General features: G+C 50.2%; 1 protein-coding gene across 1 annotated transcript; it reads left to right on the top strand.

Annotated features, from left to right (window-relative positions):
- Nucleotides 1-10,527: 10,527 nt before the first annotated feature.
- Nucleotides 10,528-11,484, top strand: LOC309891772 (olfactory receptor 51H1-like; the record flags this gene model as incomplete). The annotated part of the gene is made up of 1 exon (XM_082784616.1): nucleotides 10,528-11,484. One exon carries the CDS (start codon nucleotides 10,528-10,530, stop codon nucleotides 11,482-11,484), a length of 957 nt encoding a protein of 318 aa, XP_082640742.1.
- Between the last annotated feature and the right edge of the window lie 4,774 nt (nucleotides 11,485-16,258).

The following is a 16,258-nucleotide window of genomic DNA, read 5'->3' as shown; positions in this document are numbered from 1 at the left end:
TCCACCCCATGACCAGCAGGATGGCAGTGGGACCAGTTACAGTCCTTTGCATCATTGCCCTGCAACGAGGGGGTAGTTCATCCAGACTTCCTGCAATAATCCTGCTTTTGACTAAAGGCCAAACATCACAAACCTGCTCTAATGCATACATTTTGTATGCAGATCACACAACGCAGGCTGTGCTCTGAAGCCCTGAAGAGGTTACAGTTCCCTCATCCCTCTCTGGAGGTGTTCAAGGAAAGGTTGGACGTGGTGCTTAGGGACATGGTTTGGTGGGTGACATTGGTGGTAGGGGGGTGGTTGGACCAGATGATCTTTAAGGTCCAACCTTAATGATGCACCAGCTCCCAGCTTCTCTTGCCAGTGAGGATCCCCCTCTAGCCACCCCCCACTCCCCTGCACCTCTGACTTGGCTGCCATCACTCCCTGTCCCCCCTGCAGAGCATCCTGCACATTCACCTCCCCCTGGTGTCCCAGCCTGGGTTTGTGGCCCAGGGTAAGGACAAGCCCCCAGGGAAGTGCTCTGTCATCACCAGTGCACATCACAGTGGGAATACAGTAAGGGGCTGAGGCTAATGTAGAGTAAATCAATCAATCAATCAATCAATAAATAAAGCTGCTTCCCAGTTTTTGCTGCTTTGCCTCTTTGCAGTGTTTTAAGTATCCAGCCCAGGATACTTAAGTATCCAGGACTTTCAGGCAACTTTCCCTTCTGAGACAACAAGGACAGAAACACCAGTCCTGCCACTGTCACCCCTCAAATAGTTAAAACTGATTTGTACTGCAGGAGGCTCTGTTTTGCCACAAAGCCGCCTACATCCATCAGCAAGAGCGTAGGCATCTCCATGAGAAATGGTGAGGAGATGAGGAAGGTATGAGGGAAACAAGAACTGCAACTGATTTCCCTGTATTTAAACCAGAATATGCCCAGCACAGAGTCAGAGTCATGGACAAATGGCCAGGAAATAGCATTGGGCTTCAGTCCTGTCAGGTTGCATAAAGGATGAGGAGGTGTTGCCAAGAGTCACAGTGAAACAGATGGAGCAGAGGTGAGAAGTACCAACTCTGGGAAACCTGTCAGGGGGGAAAATGCAACCCCAGAGCTGATGTTCCTGAACGCTGACATGAGCTCCATGCAGATTGGCTTGAGCTCCTAAGCCTTGAAGCAAAGAAAGATATTTATCAAATATGCTATTGCAACTGGCAACAAGAATTTCTGGGCTCCGGTGAAGCACAGAGAAGCATCACAATCCTGCTCTGAATTCCTGTGTTCAGACCCTGGTTGGCTCAGATGCAGCCCTACCTCACTGAATAAAAGTGGAAATATTTGCACTGACTTTTGCAAGAAAGAAAAACGACCTCTGTATTTCAAAATCCCAGTGCAACCCTTGAGAAACTTAGGCTGTTACCACTTGCAATACTATTCACAGACTCATACTCCACTGTGCTGGGCAGTGAACAGCTTCCACTGCTGAAAACATCTGCGCTCCTGAAGGGCTCCTGATATGGTCTATCACAGACACAAACAGATGGTGTTTGTGGAGGAAGGAAGTGGCAATAAATAACTTTGTCCCATTGCAAGCAAAAGTTATCTTACACAGAACAGAAGTCTCAGGAAAGGATAAGGACCATAAATTTAAGTTCCATGGGGCTATGTAGGTAAGGATAAAAAATTGCCTTGCCAAGTCCAAACTGAGCATGTTCCTGATTAGTCTAAATTTTGCAATTTTTCTGTTTGTAATACAGCTTCTGCATTTGGACATCTCCACCCCCATGCTCTACAGCTACAGTACAGGTGTGTTATGCCACCAACAAGAAAATCTTAAATAGAAAATATATTCACAAAATGCTGTCTGGGAATAGCTTCTTTCCTCCCTGCTGAAGGTCCTTCCTCATGAGCAAAGTGGTCAGAGCCCTTCTCATACTACTATGCATCATCTGAGCTGCAGAAAATGTTGGAGAGCCTGCTCTAACCCCCAGAAAACACCAGGAACTTCTGCTCAGCTTCAGCTTTGCTTGCTGTGAGCTGAGCTACATCATGTCTGTAAGGTGACACAACCCCTGAGGCACGGCCGTGCCCGTCTGACATCTCCGGCTTGTTAAGCTGCAGCAGCTCAATGCCTGAGCTCAGGCTCCTGCTGTTCAGAGACACTTCAGGGCAAGTCTGGGACAAAACCTGACAATGACAAGTAAAGTGCTGCAGGCAGCCGAGGGAATCACAGATAAAAACAGATTTCAGGAGCAGACAGCGGTCATGTGCTGGTGCTGGAGGAAATCCTGGACACCAAAACCCAACAGCTTCTCAAGGCACTGATAGACCTGCGCTGCCCAGGGATGGTGTCTTGGTGTATTCGGTTTACATGGCAAGGTTTTGGTAGCGGGGGGGCTGAGTCTGTTGTCATTTACACATGATGATAACCGGTGAGTGATCTCCCTGTTCTTATCTCAACCCTTGAGCCCTTTCCATTGTATTTTCTCCCTTTTTTGATTTAAGGAGGGGAAGTGAGATAGCAGCCGTGGTGGGTAAAACCCCTACACCTGGGTAGTCTCAGTGCTGCAGACATGGGACATGACTCAGGCTGGCCTCTTTTATAGGACACCCCTACCTGTCCCCCAGAGCACCTCACCAAGCTGGAATAACTCTGCTGCTGCAGGTGATTTTATTCATGTGCACAGCTCTGCAGTGTGCTCACCCCACCAAAATATTCACCTCCTCGAGTCCCGGGAGCGAGAAGTGGCTGAGCTGCCCAGCTCAAATGGCCAGGATCAGTGGCACAAGGTCCAGCTTGAACTCATTTAAGTAATTTGGATCTACAGAAACCTTCAGGAAGGAGTTCCTCTGATTTACCAGACACTGTGCAAAGGCCTTGTTTGGTGTGAGCCTCCCTGTCACCATCTCAGACCCTAAGGGGTCACAGTAGCAGCAGTGGGTGGGAGGACTGGAAGGAATGAAACAGCAGATAGAAAGGGTTGGAAATATGAGCAATAATTATTTTTTGTGCTTCTAAAAAGGGATAGAGACTGTACAGCTGTAGGACAAGAAATTCTGTGGTAGCTAGTGGCATAGTTAGGGTTCGATGTGCAATAGTCCAGGGTAGGATGGGAAGGAGATGTTCTACCTTGGTAAATTAGATGACAAGTAGGGCCTTGGCAGCTGGGGCCTGGCCCAGCCAGCTATCGTGATGTGTGGTACTGTCACCATCATGCCAGTATGTTAAACCTGGGAAACCATGGAAAGCAGTAAGAGGAGTTCCTGGTGATGGGAGGATGGTTTCCACGCCCTCCTGGGCAGGAGGAGGACATAATTCCTCTCTTCTGAGCCACCTTGTTAAACAAGCACTCATAAAGATGTGTACAGAGCCTGGGAGCATGAACCCCTCCCACTGCTATGCTATTCCCTCTTGTCCCCATCTATCTGGGGTTGAGGTAGAGATGTGAGAAGGTGGCTGGGTCCTGATGTTCATGCTGAGATGTGCTCAGCACCACCAGGCACTCATGGATGCAGGGGTTTGTCTATTCATCCTTCAGTAGCTCTCACGGAGGAAGGTGGAAGGCAGCAGCCATGTTGCGGTGAGGCACCAGCCCCGGTTTGTGGTAGCCATGTCTCAGCGGGCGGCCACCAGCTCCTGTCACAGCCGTGTCACTGTGGGCAGGACTGGTGACACGCAGCCTGGGATGGTTATAAAAAGGGCGATGCTGGCCCAAGCTGGCAGTCGGGAAGGTGGGTAAACGAGGGCTGGGTTTGAGAAGGGAGGGAGCAGCAGACCTTGGTGGTGGACGGTGGCTGCTCCTTCCTCCCATGGTTCTCCTCTGTCTTGTAGCCAGACATCTGGACAGGGACACCACAGGACTGCGGGATGCTCCTGTCCTCACCCTGCTCCACCTCTCCACCAGGGAACGGTCAGTGCTTTACAGAACTGGTAAGACATTGCCAAGCACAGTCCTGTGGGACACTGGCAGCTCCCCATAGTTCCTCACCCCTTTTCCCTGCTTATCTGAGCCCTGGCGATGCAGTGGCCGTGTCAGTGGGGTGGTGACAGGCACTGAAGGGACTGTGCCAGGCCACACCAGCAGGGGAGCAGCCCAGTGAGCAGAGCCATGCAGAGAAGAGCAGGAGGAGGAACCAGGGAAGGCGGCTGCTCCTGGTTGCTTCCTCTGCGCATTACAGATGGATGCCCAGACATAGATGGGACCAGACCACCGAGCACCCCCGTCCTCTGCCCCAGACAGTGGTCACTCTACAGGACAGATAAGAGCCAGGGGAGAGGGTTCTGCGCTTCCCTGGTGGCCCCATGTGAGCTGGCACTGTCCCCAGGGATGCCGTGCCTGTGTCACCATCAGAATGCCAAGGGTCTGGGGGACATGGGGGGCCCTGGTGGACAGCCTTGGCATGAGGTTGCTCCAGTGGTCAATTCCCCCTGTGCTTGGCAGACACAACCACACCACAGCCCTGACAGTCAGCCAGAGCATTGGAATTTGTGCAGCTGGCCTCATGAGGAAGCCTGAGTGCACAGCCCCGGTCTGCACTGCACCGTACTTCTGCAGGATCCACACAGCCACGGACAAAGGGAGCTCTGTGCCACCCACCACCTCCGTGTGAAACCTATCAGAGAATCTAAAAAAATAAAAAAGTTTCTTAAAGTTTCTGATTATGCATGCGTTGGCTGGCTCTTTGGGCTAGTGCTGTCTTTCTTGGGGATCTTTCAGGGATTTTGCTTATTGGCTTTATTTTCTCACTGTATCTGTCTAAATGTGCTATAACACATCTATAAAAATACATGCATAATGTGTGTCTTTGTACAAATGAGTGAGCTGCATGGAGCCCAGGGCTGAGCACTGCAGGGCTCCCCCAGGACCAGCTGCACGGGCCAGCAGAGAAGCCACCTCCTTTAGATTGCCCCAGCTGTCGATTTCCCTGTTGGCAGCAGGATTTCTTCCTGCACCACAGGAGAAAACTATGTAAAGATCTGTAGTTTTTATAAGATCTGTAGCTTTTATAAACTCCTGCTGGATCAAAAGCAGCAGCCCTGACTCCAGGCTGCTCACCCCCTACGGGATGGCACCCACCCAGCAAACCCACTGCAAACATCCCGGGCTTTCCCACATGCGTACACCCCAGAGCGGGGCTTGTCGGGCCCCAGCCCCACGTCACGCTGTCGGGCTGTAAGGAGGCAATGTCCCCAGCATCCCTCTGAGCCTCCAGCTGCAGCACAGCTGCAGGAAGCAGGGCTTTCCTTTCTGTTTTAGTAAGCCTTGATCTAGCAAAAGGCAGGGAGCTATGCACAGCTCGGTTGCCTGTAGATGAGGATGGGGAAGATGAATATGTTACTTCCTCTGTCCCCAGACCTCTTGGGCTCATTCCAGGATCTCCAGAGCTCGTGGCCTGGCTGCCAGCAGCCCAGCAGCCAGCCCTGGTGTCTCAGGGTGCAGTGCCATGCCGTGCATGGCTACTTTCTGTAGGTTTCTGAGGGGCAATGCTGCCTCCTGAAACACAAGCAAGATCTTCAGGGCTTTGAAGGCAGGATTTGTCTCCTTGTGGTCACATTCATTCCCCTTTAGCTTCTTTCTGTGAAGACTGCATTGCACAGAGAAGTTTTGAGGTGTGCTCTGTGCAATTGGGGAAGGGCTGGGAACATTTTATTTTTGGAAGCATGAGTTCATGCCTCATGTTGTGGTCTGCCACCCTTGAGCTGGTGCTGCTTTGCTGTTCTTGGGGCACAGAAATGTGCAGGTATCAGAGTGGGGAAAGAGCCTCGGGGTCTTCTGGGCTCTGCTGCAGCATGTGGTAGGTAGGTGGGAGCTCTGGGGTTGGGTGAGGAGCTTTGTGGTGGAGCTGAATCACACCGACGCTGTTCTTCATGTGCCGATGTGTGAAATAATGAGCTCTGTGCTAAAGCCATCAGGAGATTCAGGATGGTTGGCATGTTTTTGGACAGGCTGCGGTCTCCCTGAGAGGTGCTGGCCCCTCTCTGTGGGTGCTGTCCTTGCCTGGGTGCTTCATCCAGGGCAAAATACAGGCTGGCACTTTAGCACGTAGTTCTGCAAGAAGATGTTCCTAAGAGAAAGATCGTGCTTCCTCCCACCCGGGCTCTCCTCCTGCCACACCACGTGCCTGTTACAGAAACTTGGCTGCGTACCGGCACTTTTGGGTTTGGGCCCAGCTGGCAAGGAGCCAACAGGCTTGTTCAATTTGGAGATCTGGGCTCTGCACAGCGGGTCAGACACCTCCAATTTGTGGCAGCTCCGTGCACATCGGTGAAGCTCAGCTCTGAGCCCTGCAGAACAGCGTGAGGTGTAAGCCTGATGTTCTCTGCCTTGGAGGGTTGCCCAGGGTTAGCTCCAGTCTGGCTCCATCTGCTAGAAACCAGCCATTAGATTGGGATAAAGAAGATGTAAAAATATTTTATTGCTATGAAGCACATCTCTGCCCTCACCGACATCTTGGATAGGCTACTGTAAAATTGGCAGCCATAAATAATGCCCTACATATGAGGATTATCTGATCTCTCCGTCTTTTTAGAGGATTGTTTTCTCTGAGTCTGGGAATAATCCTCCCAAAAGCACAGTCCTGCAACTGTTTACCCAGCGCATGGCAATTCTGCCGGCCAGGAAAGGACAAAACACCACACACCCCGCTGACATGGAGCAGCAGGGCTGTTAAAGGCAGGCTTCATCAAGGAGATGTTCGTGCTGGGGTGTCGCTTGAGACCTGAAGCTGGTGCCTGCTTTTGCTTGTCACTCCTCTGCCAGCAGTAGCAGGCTGTCCTTCCTCAGCGAAGCGTCAGGGTGGCAGGGTGTGCGGGTACACCTGTCTCCAAAGAAAACAATTGTGAACCAAATATTTAAAATTGTGCAAAAAAAAAAAAAAAAAAAAAAAAAATCCCCTAGAAATGGGGAATAGGTTAGGAAAAACTTCGTGCTTTGTGATACTTTTCATGTGCTTTCTCTGTTCTGGGTATTTCATGATCCTGATATTTGAGTCTCTCTACAATGAAGATAAATAAAAGGATTTGTTTAATTGTCAACACTGAGGCAGAAAGGGATTGAAGGGAACCATCAGTTACAGCAGCTAATTGGCAAAATCATGATCTGGCCGGAGGGAACGTGTGTGCTGCTGACCATTGAACAGCTCCATCATTTACCAGAGTGGAACAAAACTGATGCTCAAGCCCCAAATATTCAGGTGGGAGTGTTGTAAATGACTGTTAAAAATGACTGCTTTCCACACTGGCTGTGCCAGTGTGAGTGATGAGGACTTTCTTTAAGTGGCTGCACTTGTTTGATTATGCATGTGCCTGCCCAGCCCTCCTCCCTTCCCTTAACTTTTGAACCATCGGCCAGATCTGTCCAGACTGGGCTGGAGGAGATGGGGCTGAGCCACTGCATTTCTAAAGGCTTCACGAGAGTCAGCAGCCAGGGGAAATCAGGCCTCCTGTTTGGTTTCCTTAACGGAGGGAACAGCTAACAAACTGTGGTCAATTGGAGGGCAGAGGGGCTGCGTCGACAAGGCGCATGGCAGGGGGTGACATCCCTGGGCCATTTGCTGCCGTTGGTTTGCTGATCAACGCCAGGCTGCTGGCAGCAGCTGGAGGGGTCAGCCCCAGCCAGAATTAAATGTGCCTTTATCTTCTCACATGCAGGTTTCACCTGGTGTGGTGCAGGGAGCTGTCGTGGGGGAGTGATGTATGGGACTGCTGAGGACTGATATGCTTACAGATGTGCATGGGCCACTGTGGGCTTCCACCAGGCAATGTCCCCAAGGGTCCCACGGACACAGCTGTGCCCTGCTCTCCACCACGAGCTGAGCTCCTGCTCCTGCTGGGACACTGGGACATCGCTGCCTCCTGCGGCAAACGACGGGCAGGTGTTTGAGTCAGCCAGGGCAGCAGGAGGTCTCATCGCCCCTGCTCTGGGATTGCTCAAAGGACATGAAGACACTCATGTGGGCCCAGTAGGGCATCCCAAATGTACAGAATGTGCTTGAAGTGATTTTTGCTAATGGGGGCACTGGTCACTTTGCAGAATGCACCAGGATGAAAATTTAGGGGAACACTTTATTTGTTCCTCAACGTGCTGGTAGATGGCCCTGTGCCACCTCCCAGGACATCTACGGACAGAGGGGGTGTCCATTCCCGTCCCTTTCACAGCACCTTGACTCCCATTTTTCTATCATCCCTAGCTTCCATCTGTATCACAACCAGAAGATGAGCCTCAGAAAGCTCTGCTTTTTGCTACCCCTCCCTGTGCCTGAAGACACAGATTTTCTCAAGGTAACCCAGCTGCTGCAATTTCTGCTCACAGAAGAGGGACCGAAGCTATTCTATAGGGAGGAATATTTCAGAAAGTTTTCAGTGGACAAATACCCCTGGAAAACTGCTCATGCATGCACACACCTGAAGACAATTTTGCCTTCAACATGCCTTTTTTACACTTCCTTTTCTTATATGAAGTGTGATACTTTTCCCAGTTCAGAACCCCAGCTCTGATCCACACCAAGTGTCACCCTCTGGACCCAGTGCCCTTCCCTCCCCTTCACAGGGAGATTTGTCCATTGTTTTGCCTAGATAGTGGTGCTGACAGCCCCTGAAGGCAAGGAAACCATCTGGGAGTGTGTGGTGGGACCCATGGGGTTTGCTCCAGCTGGGCTAAGTACTCCTCACCTGCCTAGGTACCTGCCTGCAGCTGCTGCGTCTGCTCCTGGTGCCCACCCCACGTCCTCTGCCGTGCCTGGGGTAAGTGCGGGTGGGCAGCCTGCAGGGGAATGGGACAGAGGCATTCTTCCCATGCAGGGCAGTGGGTTTGAGGGCTCGAGCCAAAGCAAGAAGTTATACAAGTCTCTGCTGGAAGAAACAAGCCAGCATATTAGAGAAGTGCAAAGACTTTGCTTTACCTGCTAAGCAATTGTTTTACTAAGCATTAGGTTTTTTTTGTTTGTTTTGTTTTTGTTTGTTTTGTTTTTTTTTCACCATGTATTCAGATGGGCTTGGTCTGAAAACCCGCTGTAAAAATCGGCTTTGGTGAATAGCTATAATTTTCCCTAATTTTCTCAGGTGTTATGTGACTAGGACAGGTAAGTTTATTTCCACAATGACTTTGCTCCCACCAGGGGCCAAGAAGGGGCTTCAGCTCCATGGCTTTAGGCCCTTTATGCCCTCAGCTGCCCTCACCCCCCCAGTTCTCCCTCTCCCGCACTGCTCAGTTCAGTTTCTGTCAGCTTTTTTCCTTCCTTCTGTGGGCAGCCAGCACTGACATCTGTCCCCGTATCTTCCCTTAGCCAGGGAAGTGGGTGGTTGAGCAGCTCCTCTGGGGCTGCCCTTGTGCTGCTGGATGCCACCAGCACTGTGGTGTGCAGAGCCGTTTGCAGGCACAGCTGCTGTCCTTCAGGCCTTTGTCCATGTGAAATCTTGATTTTTTTTTTTTTTTTCTAATAGTAGATGAAGTCTCAGAGTGTGCTGGTGTGTGTGCAGACAAATTCTGGAATAAGTATTAATCATCAGCTCCTCGGTTACACAAAATGTATTTATTTCCAGCTGAATAGAGGTGCATGGGTGAGGCTGTGCTGCTATGACCGCTGGCTGCTCAGCTGGTGCTTTTAAGATGCACTAAATTTAACTGCATTTGCTGAGAAGCCTGCTTGGAATTTTTCTCTGGAAATTTCCCCCACCTGGCCTTGCTTCATGCTGCTGAGCATCACCCGTGCCCCTGGGCTGTGACGCTGCCCCAGAAGGCAGGCTGCCTGGAGTGCTAAATGGGAACACAGTGTTTGCTGTCTGGTTTTGCACTGTTTGCCGTTGGGTTTCCTAATGGCCTCAGGCAGATGAAACACCACTTAGGGTTCTCGGTCAAAGCTGAGCCCCCGAATCTCTTCCTTTCCATTTAACCTTTTTGTCAGCTGTAAAGCACAAATTCATTTTCCTTCCATCAGGGTTAGTTTGGTTAATTGACCTGCAGGTTTAGCTGATAAAGCTCCCTAAAACATCATACATTTTGCCGTGCTTAAACAAAAAGGGAAGAAATCAATACAGAGTCAATTATAATGGGGCTACTTCTCGTCTCAGAGTGAGATGTTATCTCTGGTGGCCTGGCTGCCTTCGGACCAGCACAAACATTGGCTGCAGAGCCCTGCCCCATGTGCCCCCAACACCCAGCTCTCACCCTGCCTGTGCTGTTGGACAGCATCTGGGCACTTCTCAAAGGTCTGAGCACCTCCCAAAACCTGAGGTACTTAAAGGGTGGGGGCCACAACTGGGGTGATGGTGGTGTGTGGGGTATGACACGCAGTAAATGCTACGCTGCTCTCTCCTCACTTGCTGCTGTGCACAGCCCAGACAGCAGTCCTGTGGCTGGCCCACTGTGGCTCTGGTTGACGTGATGGATACGCACAAGGCAACTGTGCAGATGTTTCTTGGCTTTTGGGGGCCCGTCTCCACTACACTGTTATAGCTGGGGAGTGTGGGCTGTCCCATAGCAGGGCTGTCATTCCAGGATGATCTGTTATTTCAGACCCGTGGACCCTCGGAGCAGGAGATGTCGGCTTCCAATAGGACTGGGCCCAGTCCCCTGACCTTCATCCTCACTGGGATTCCTGGTCTGCCGATGAGCAGCTACTGGATGGCATTGCCTCTCTGCTGTCTGTATCTCCTCATGCTCCTGGGGAACTGCACCTTGCTCTGGATGATAAAGACCGACCACAGCCTCCACACACCCATGTACTATTTCCTCTCCATGCTGGCCATGGCAGACCTGGGCTTATCTCTCACCACCCTGCCCACCATGTTGGCTGTTTTCTGTTTTAAGTCTACCTCCTTCCGCTTTGAGGCATGCATTGTCCAGATGTACTTCATCCACTCCTTCTCTGAAATCGAGTCTGGGGTCCTGGTGGCCATGGCCTTCGACCGCTTCATTGCTATTTGCTACCCTTTGCGCTATGCCTCTGTCCTGACCAGCACCCTGATAATGAAGGCAGGAGCAGCGATCTTCATGCGGGGCATCTGTGTGGTGCTCCCTGTTGCTGTCCTCATAAAGAAGATGCCTTTTTGCAGGTCCCGTGTCCTGTCTCACTCCTTCTGCCTGCACCAGGACCTGCTGAGGCTGGTTTGTGGGGATGTCAGGGTCAGCAGCGTGTACGGGCTGACCATGGTGATGCTCACCAAGGGCCTGGACTCCCTGACTATCCTCCTGTCTTACACGATGATCATCAGGGCCATCTTGAGCATCATCTCCCAGGAAGCACGAGCCAAAGCCTTTAGCACGTGCATCTCCCACCTCTGCGCCATCCTGATCTTCTACATCCCACTCCTTGGCCTGTCTGTCATGCACAGGTTTGGGAAGCACCTGCCCCCCCTCACTCACGCACTCATGGCCGATGCCTATCTCCTGGTGCCGCCGGTCCTGAACCCCCTCGTGTACAGCTGGAAAACCAAGCAGATCCGCAGGAGGATCCTCATCCTCCTCTGTCAGAGAAGGAGCCAGCAGCATGCCTAGCCCTGGAGAGACAACGTGCCCAGGTCAGTCTCCCCCTCCCTTTCCTCTCCAGGTAGGTTGCTCTCAGGCAATTCCCTGTCTCGGAGAAAAGTCACTCACGTTGTGTCGCTCCCCAGGAGAAACCAGTCACCCCATCTGCAGTACAGCTCTTTTCCTTCCCATGGAGGGATGGATTATGGCAATTCACTGTATTCCACCTCCCATTTCGGGAGGCTCCACTTCTCAGCAGCTCTGCAAGAGGGCAGAGCTGGGGCGGACATGCGATGAAGCTGTCCCTGCTCTGCAGGCGGGGAGAGGGGACTGCTGAGAGCAGGCTCTGGTCAAGGCACTCGCTGCTAATGGCACCTTTTGGTCCCTGAAGAAATACAGTGTTACCAGACTTGTGCTTTTAATTACAAACATCTCCACATCCTTCGATTGTATTAAACTCAGTTCCCAGGGTTGTGTGATCACACGAGACTCCTCAGCTTTTGCTATACAAATAACGTGATTCACTTCTTCACAGTAATGAAGTTTTAACTCCAACTGCTGCTTGTACATCTGCTAGTGCGAGAATTACCAGGAGATAGAGCCTTCAGCTCTGGGAAAGTGGCTGTGAGCATCAGCCAAGTTCTACCTTTACTTTTTTCGCTTTGGTGCATCCCGTTACTCACATGCAGCTTCTCTCCTCTTGGAGCCAGCAGTTCCAGCACAGCATGCAGCAGGGCCACGATACTGCACAATGGTCTGGTTAGCTTCAGCTCTGATGGCCAGGATTTGGGTGTCAAAAGAAGGTCAAGCCTTCACAATCAGTGTTCCCAAAGGGCTGACTGGCATCACCCAGACAAAACTATGAGCTGTAGACAGGGTGTTCCCACGTTCCTGCTGAAATTGGCAAGCTGCTTTGATCTGCCAGCAAGAGGTTGGAAGCTGGGGACCTAACGACAGAAACCTGAACTCTCAGCAGTGTTACACTGTGCAAACATCCCATGCAAGTTGTTGTGTGGCCGCTAGAACAAGCACTTTAATGTGTGTTTGGGTGTTTTGCTGATTGCAGTGAGTGAGTCAGGCTGGGGATGCTGTGGGGAAGAGCAAATGCTGCTGTAAGCAGCTTGTGGATGGTGCAGAGCAGTTCCTGTAGGTGCAGAATAATTCCCTGGGCTGCTTTGAGGTGAATGCATTTGATGCTTGTCAGCTGTCAACAAATCTGGTGGCTGTTTTGAACCTTTCACCACACAGGGAAAATCCACAACTGGGCTAAACTAAGAGCACCTCATTTGTTTCAACCAAGCCGTGCTGACTGACACTGGGGCTCTGAGCCCAAAGCAGCGCATGCCTCTCCTTCCAAGGACAGGCGTGATACAGCAATTTGTCTGTCCTGTGTTAAATGGGACTTCCCAGCCCTCCTGGAGATGGCTTTTCACTCACGAACAGAGTGCAGCTAATGCACGGCAGTTCCGAAAGGTCTGTGTGCTGAGTACTGGGATTTGTAGTAATATTCATTCGTATTTATTCCATGTTTGTATTTATTCAAAAATCATCTCACTCACTTTCCGGAGTATCTGGGCCAGGTACCTTGCTACCCTGAGGCTTGCATTAGCAAAACATGCAGCTCCCCTATGCCCGCTTGTTCTCCAGCTGGCTGTGAGTCACGGCGGTTTGCTGGCTTCATTTAATAATTGACAGGACCACGCGTCTTCCCTGCGTTCGCTGTTTGCTTTTCTCTGTTTGACTTTCCATTAATGGCGCCAAAAGTAATAATGTACATTCCATTTTTTCTACAAGTGCTTTCCACCTGTCGATCCCTTTCTCTTATCTGCATTTGCTCAGCCCTGTACTTACATATTTGTGAATATATATTATTCACAAAATTCTCTCCTGCCAGCAGAAGGTGTAAACTGTCATCTTCACACCAGCACCTCCAATGCCAGGTAAGTACAGTAGCTCTGATAATGCTATAAAGGGATGTGAAAATAAATCATGTCCAATTGCTGCCTCACTTGCTTCTTATTCTGGTCAACATCTGTGTTTTTTCCAGTCCCACATTTTAATTGGGTCAGCAAATTTCCTACAGAAACAGCTAACCACGCACAACCATTGCAGTGGATTCAGCTGGTTTTGTACCAACAAATTTCACAGAGGATTTCTTCCAGGAAAGGGTGAAGACTCTACAGCAGCACCCCTTTCTTGCTGGTACAACTTCATCTGCTCTGCAGGACACAAAAACAGGCCCCAGCTGAACTCAAAGGGGGCCATAAACAACCTCTGAAACTGGGGCAGTTCTGGGATACTCTAAAGCATACCAGTGAGACATTTGGGACATCGTTCATTTTATTATTTTTCGTAACAGCCATATAACTCTTCTGTTTATGTGTCAAGGGATTTCATGGTTCTGAGGTCCTGTTTAGTTTCAGGGAACATTGTAGTAAATCATGAATGGAGTGATCTTGAGAAGGGTTACATGTTCACTGGGAAGAAGTTTGGTTTTTCTTTGGAACTGGACGTGGGCTCATCTTCTGATCTAGTTTTAAGCCACAAAGTCCTCTGTTTACACCTCTATATCCGTATGTTTGCACATTGCCAGACAGAGCAGCTTTTAGCTCCAGTAAACAGATTTCATACATCAATCCCAGCCTTGAGAATGAAGTACATCATGGTTGAAGCTAAAATGAATGGAACATTTTAAGTATACGACACAGGAGCACCATAAAAGGAAATGCAGATTTTCAAAGTGCTGAGGAAAAATTCTAAAAATCCAGTGAAGTTCCCCTAGATGCAGCTCTGCGTTCAGCGTCCCAGTGGTGCTGGGTGAGTCAATGCCGTCCGTGGAGCTGCAGAGTATCTCTGCTGTAAGGTGAGCTGAGCTGCTCAGTAAGGTCAGGCAAGAAAACCTCAAAGTAAATCTCACCCTTGAATCCACATCCGACACAGGGAACCCTTCATCTTATATTTCACCCTGTGCATCCGACCCACTGGGGTGCTGAGGAGCTCTCTAGGTCACGTATCAGCCCTTGATCCGCAGGTATCCCTCAAGAAGCTGAAGTCTGTTAGCTGCTGGTGGGCTGTGCTGGGCAGGCTTCAGGATTTGCAGAATAATCCTAATCTCCAGCTGTGGGAGGAGGTGAGGCAGCGTGGCTGCCAGTGTCCCTGGTTCTTACAGATCTGGGCAGCCCGTGCCTGCTGCTGTCCCCTGGCCTTCTCCTCCTCCTCTCGGCACCTCGGCTGCGTCTCTTGGCCGTACCACTGGGGCAGGTTCTTGCAGAGAAAGGGAGTCAATTCCTCTCAAAGCTGATCGATTTTAAAAATCCTGCCTCGGTGACCAGACAACCTCTACAAGTCCCTTTTGACCAAATTGTCTGTGACTTCTGTGACCAGCAGAGGATGGGCAGCGTAAAACTGGAGCATCATGGCTTTGATGATCCTTAGAGCAGTTGATAGGTGTTCGTCTCTGCTTCAGCTGCAGGGCACTGCATTCCTGGCTCGGGGCTGTAGAAACAAGAGTCCAGAAAACAGCATATTTTTAATCATCAGACATCCATCCTGATGGGCAGAAAAAATAATTGCAAATGCATGACCAGCAAAAAGATTCTGACTTCACTCAGCCTCAATAACACAGATTTCAATTATGAAATCTGCTTGATTCTTATCCCAGTGCCTTTGGACAGCAGAGCCACCTGATAGTATCTCTCACTTGCCAGACTGAATTTCCACTGGCTCGGTGATGTCACAGTGATTTAATTTGAGAAGTGATAGCAGTTAGCAACGTAACCTCATTACTATCTCATCTCATAGCTCCGCTTTCATTTCCTCAGTGCTGTTACTGAGATACCAGTGGTGGTATCTTCTTAAAATCATGGCATAAATCTGACAGCTCTGCTTTTTAAGAGACAGTGTTAACCCAGCTGACCAGGTGCAGCCTTCCCCCCAGCACAGACACTGGGAGACACAACATTTTAGCATGAACCAGAAGACCCTGCTATTGCTGTTGTGGTGCAGCCCAGTGCCCTGCTCTGTAATGCAGAGAAATTACAGCAGACTGATAAAGGTGAATCAACATATTCGACCTTATCAGAGTGGAACTCTTTCAACCTACAGAATACAAAATATGTCAGTGAGATCAGAACCTGAAAAATGTTCAACCTTTGGAAAATGGTATCAGAGAATTTCACACAGAATCACACAGAATTTCTAGGTTGGAAGAGACCTCAAGGTCATCGAGTCCAACCTCTGACCTAACGCTAGCAGTCCCCACTAAACCATATCCCTAAGCTCTACATCTAAACGTCTTTTGAAGACTTCCAGGGATGGTGACTCCACCACTTCCCTGGGCAGCCTGTTCCAATGCCTAACAACCCTTTCAGTAAAGAATTTTGGCCTATCTAAGCCTTGCAAGACAAAGACAAGTGGGAAATACCTGTGGCACACATGCACCTTGATCCAGATGGGGCCAGACAACCTGGAAACCTTCTGTGTTGATTAATTCGCACAACTCTTCTTTTTCTTCCTGAGAAGGAAATGTTCGTGCTGGGCAGGCTATGGCTGCTTCTGCCTCCAGCAAGCACTTGGATTTATTTAACCTCATTTTAGACACTTGGTAAAAGTTTCCCATAAGAGTGCAGGTGCCTGAGCCTCCCACTGTCACCTCTAGCAAGAGATGGGCAGCTCATACCTATGGGCCAGGGACGTTTTTTCTCTGCTGGTGACACTGGGGAAAAGGAAAGCTGCTCTTCTAATACAGGTGATGCTGCTATGTGTAACAAGCCTTTCTTTCCACACTGGTGTTTTCCCCTGGTTC

The sequence above is a fragment of the Aythya marila genome (genome assembly GCF_965140915.1).
Source record: "Aythya marila genome assembly, chromosome: 1".
NCBI classification, from domain to species: domain Eukaryota; kingdom Metazoa; phylum Chordata; class Aves; order Anseriformes; family Anatidae; genus Aythya; species Aythya marila.
This window is presented reverse-complemented; position numbering and strand designations above follow the sequence as displayed.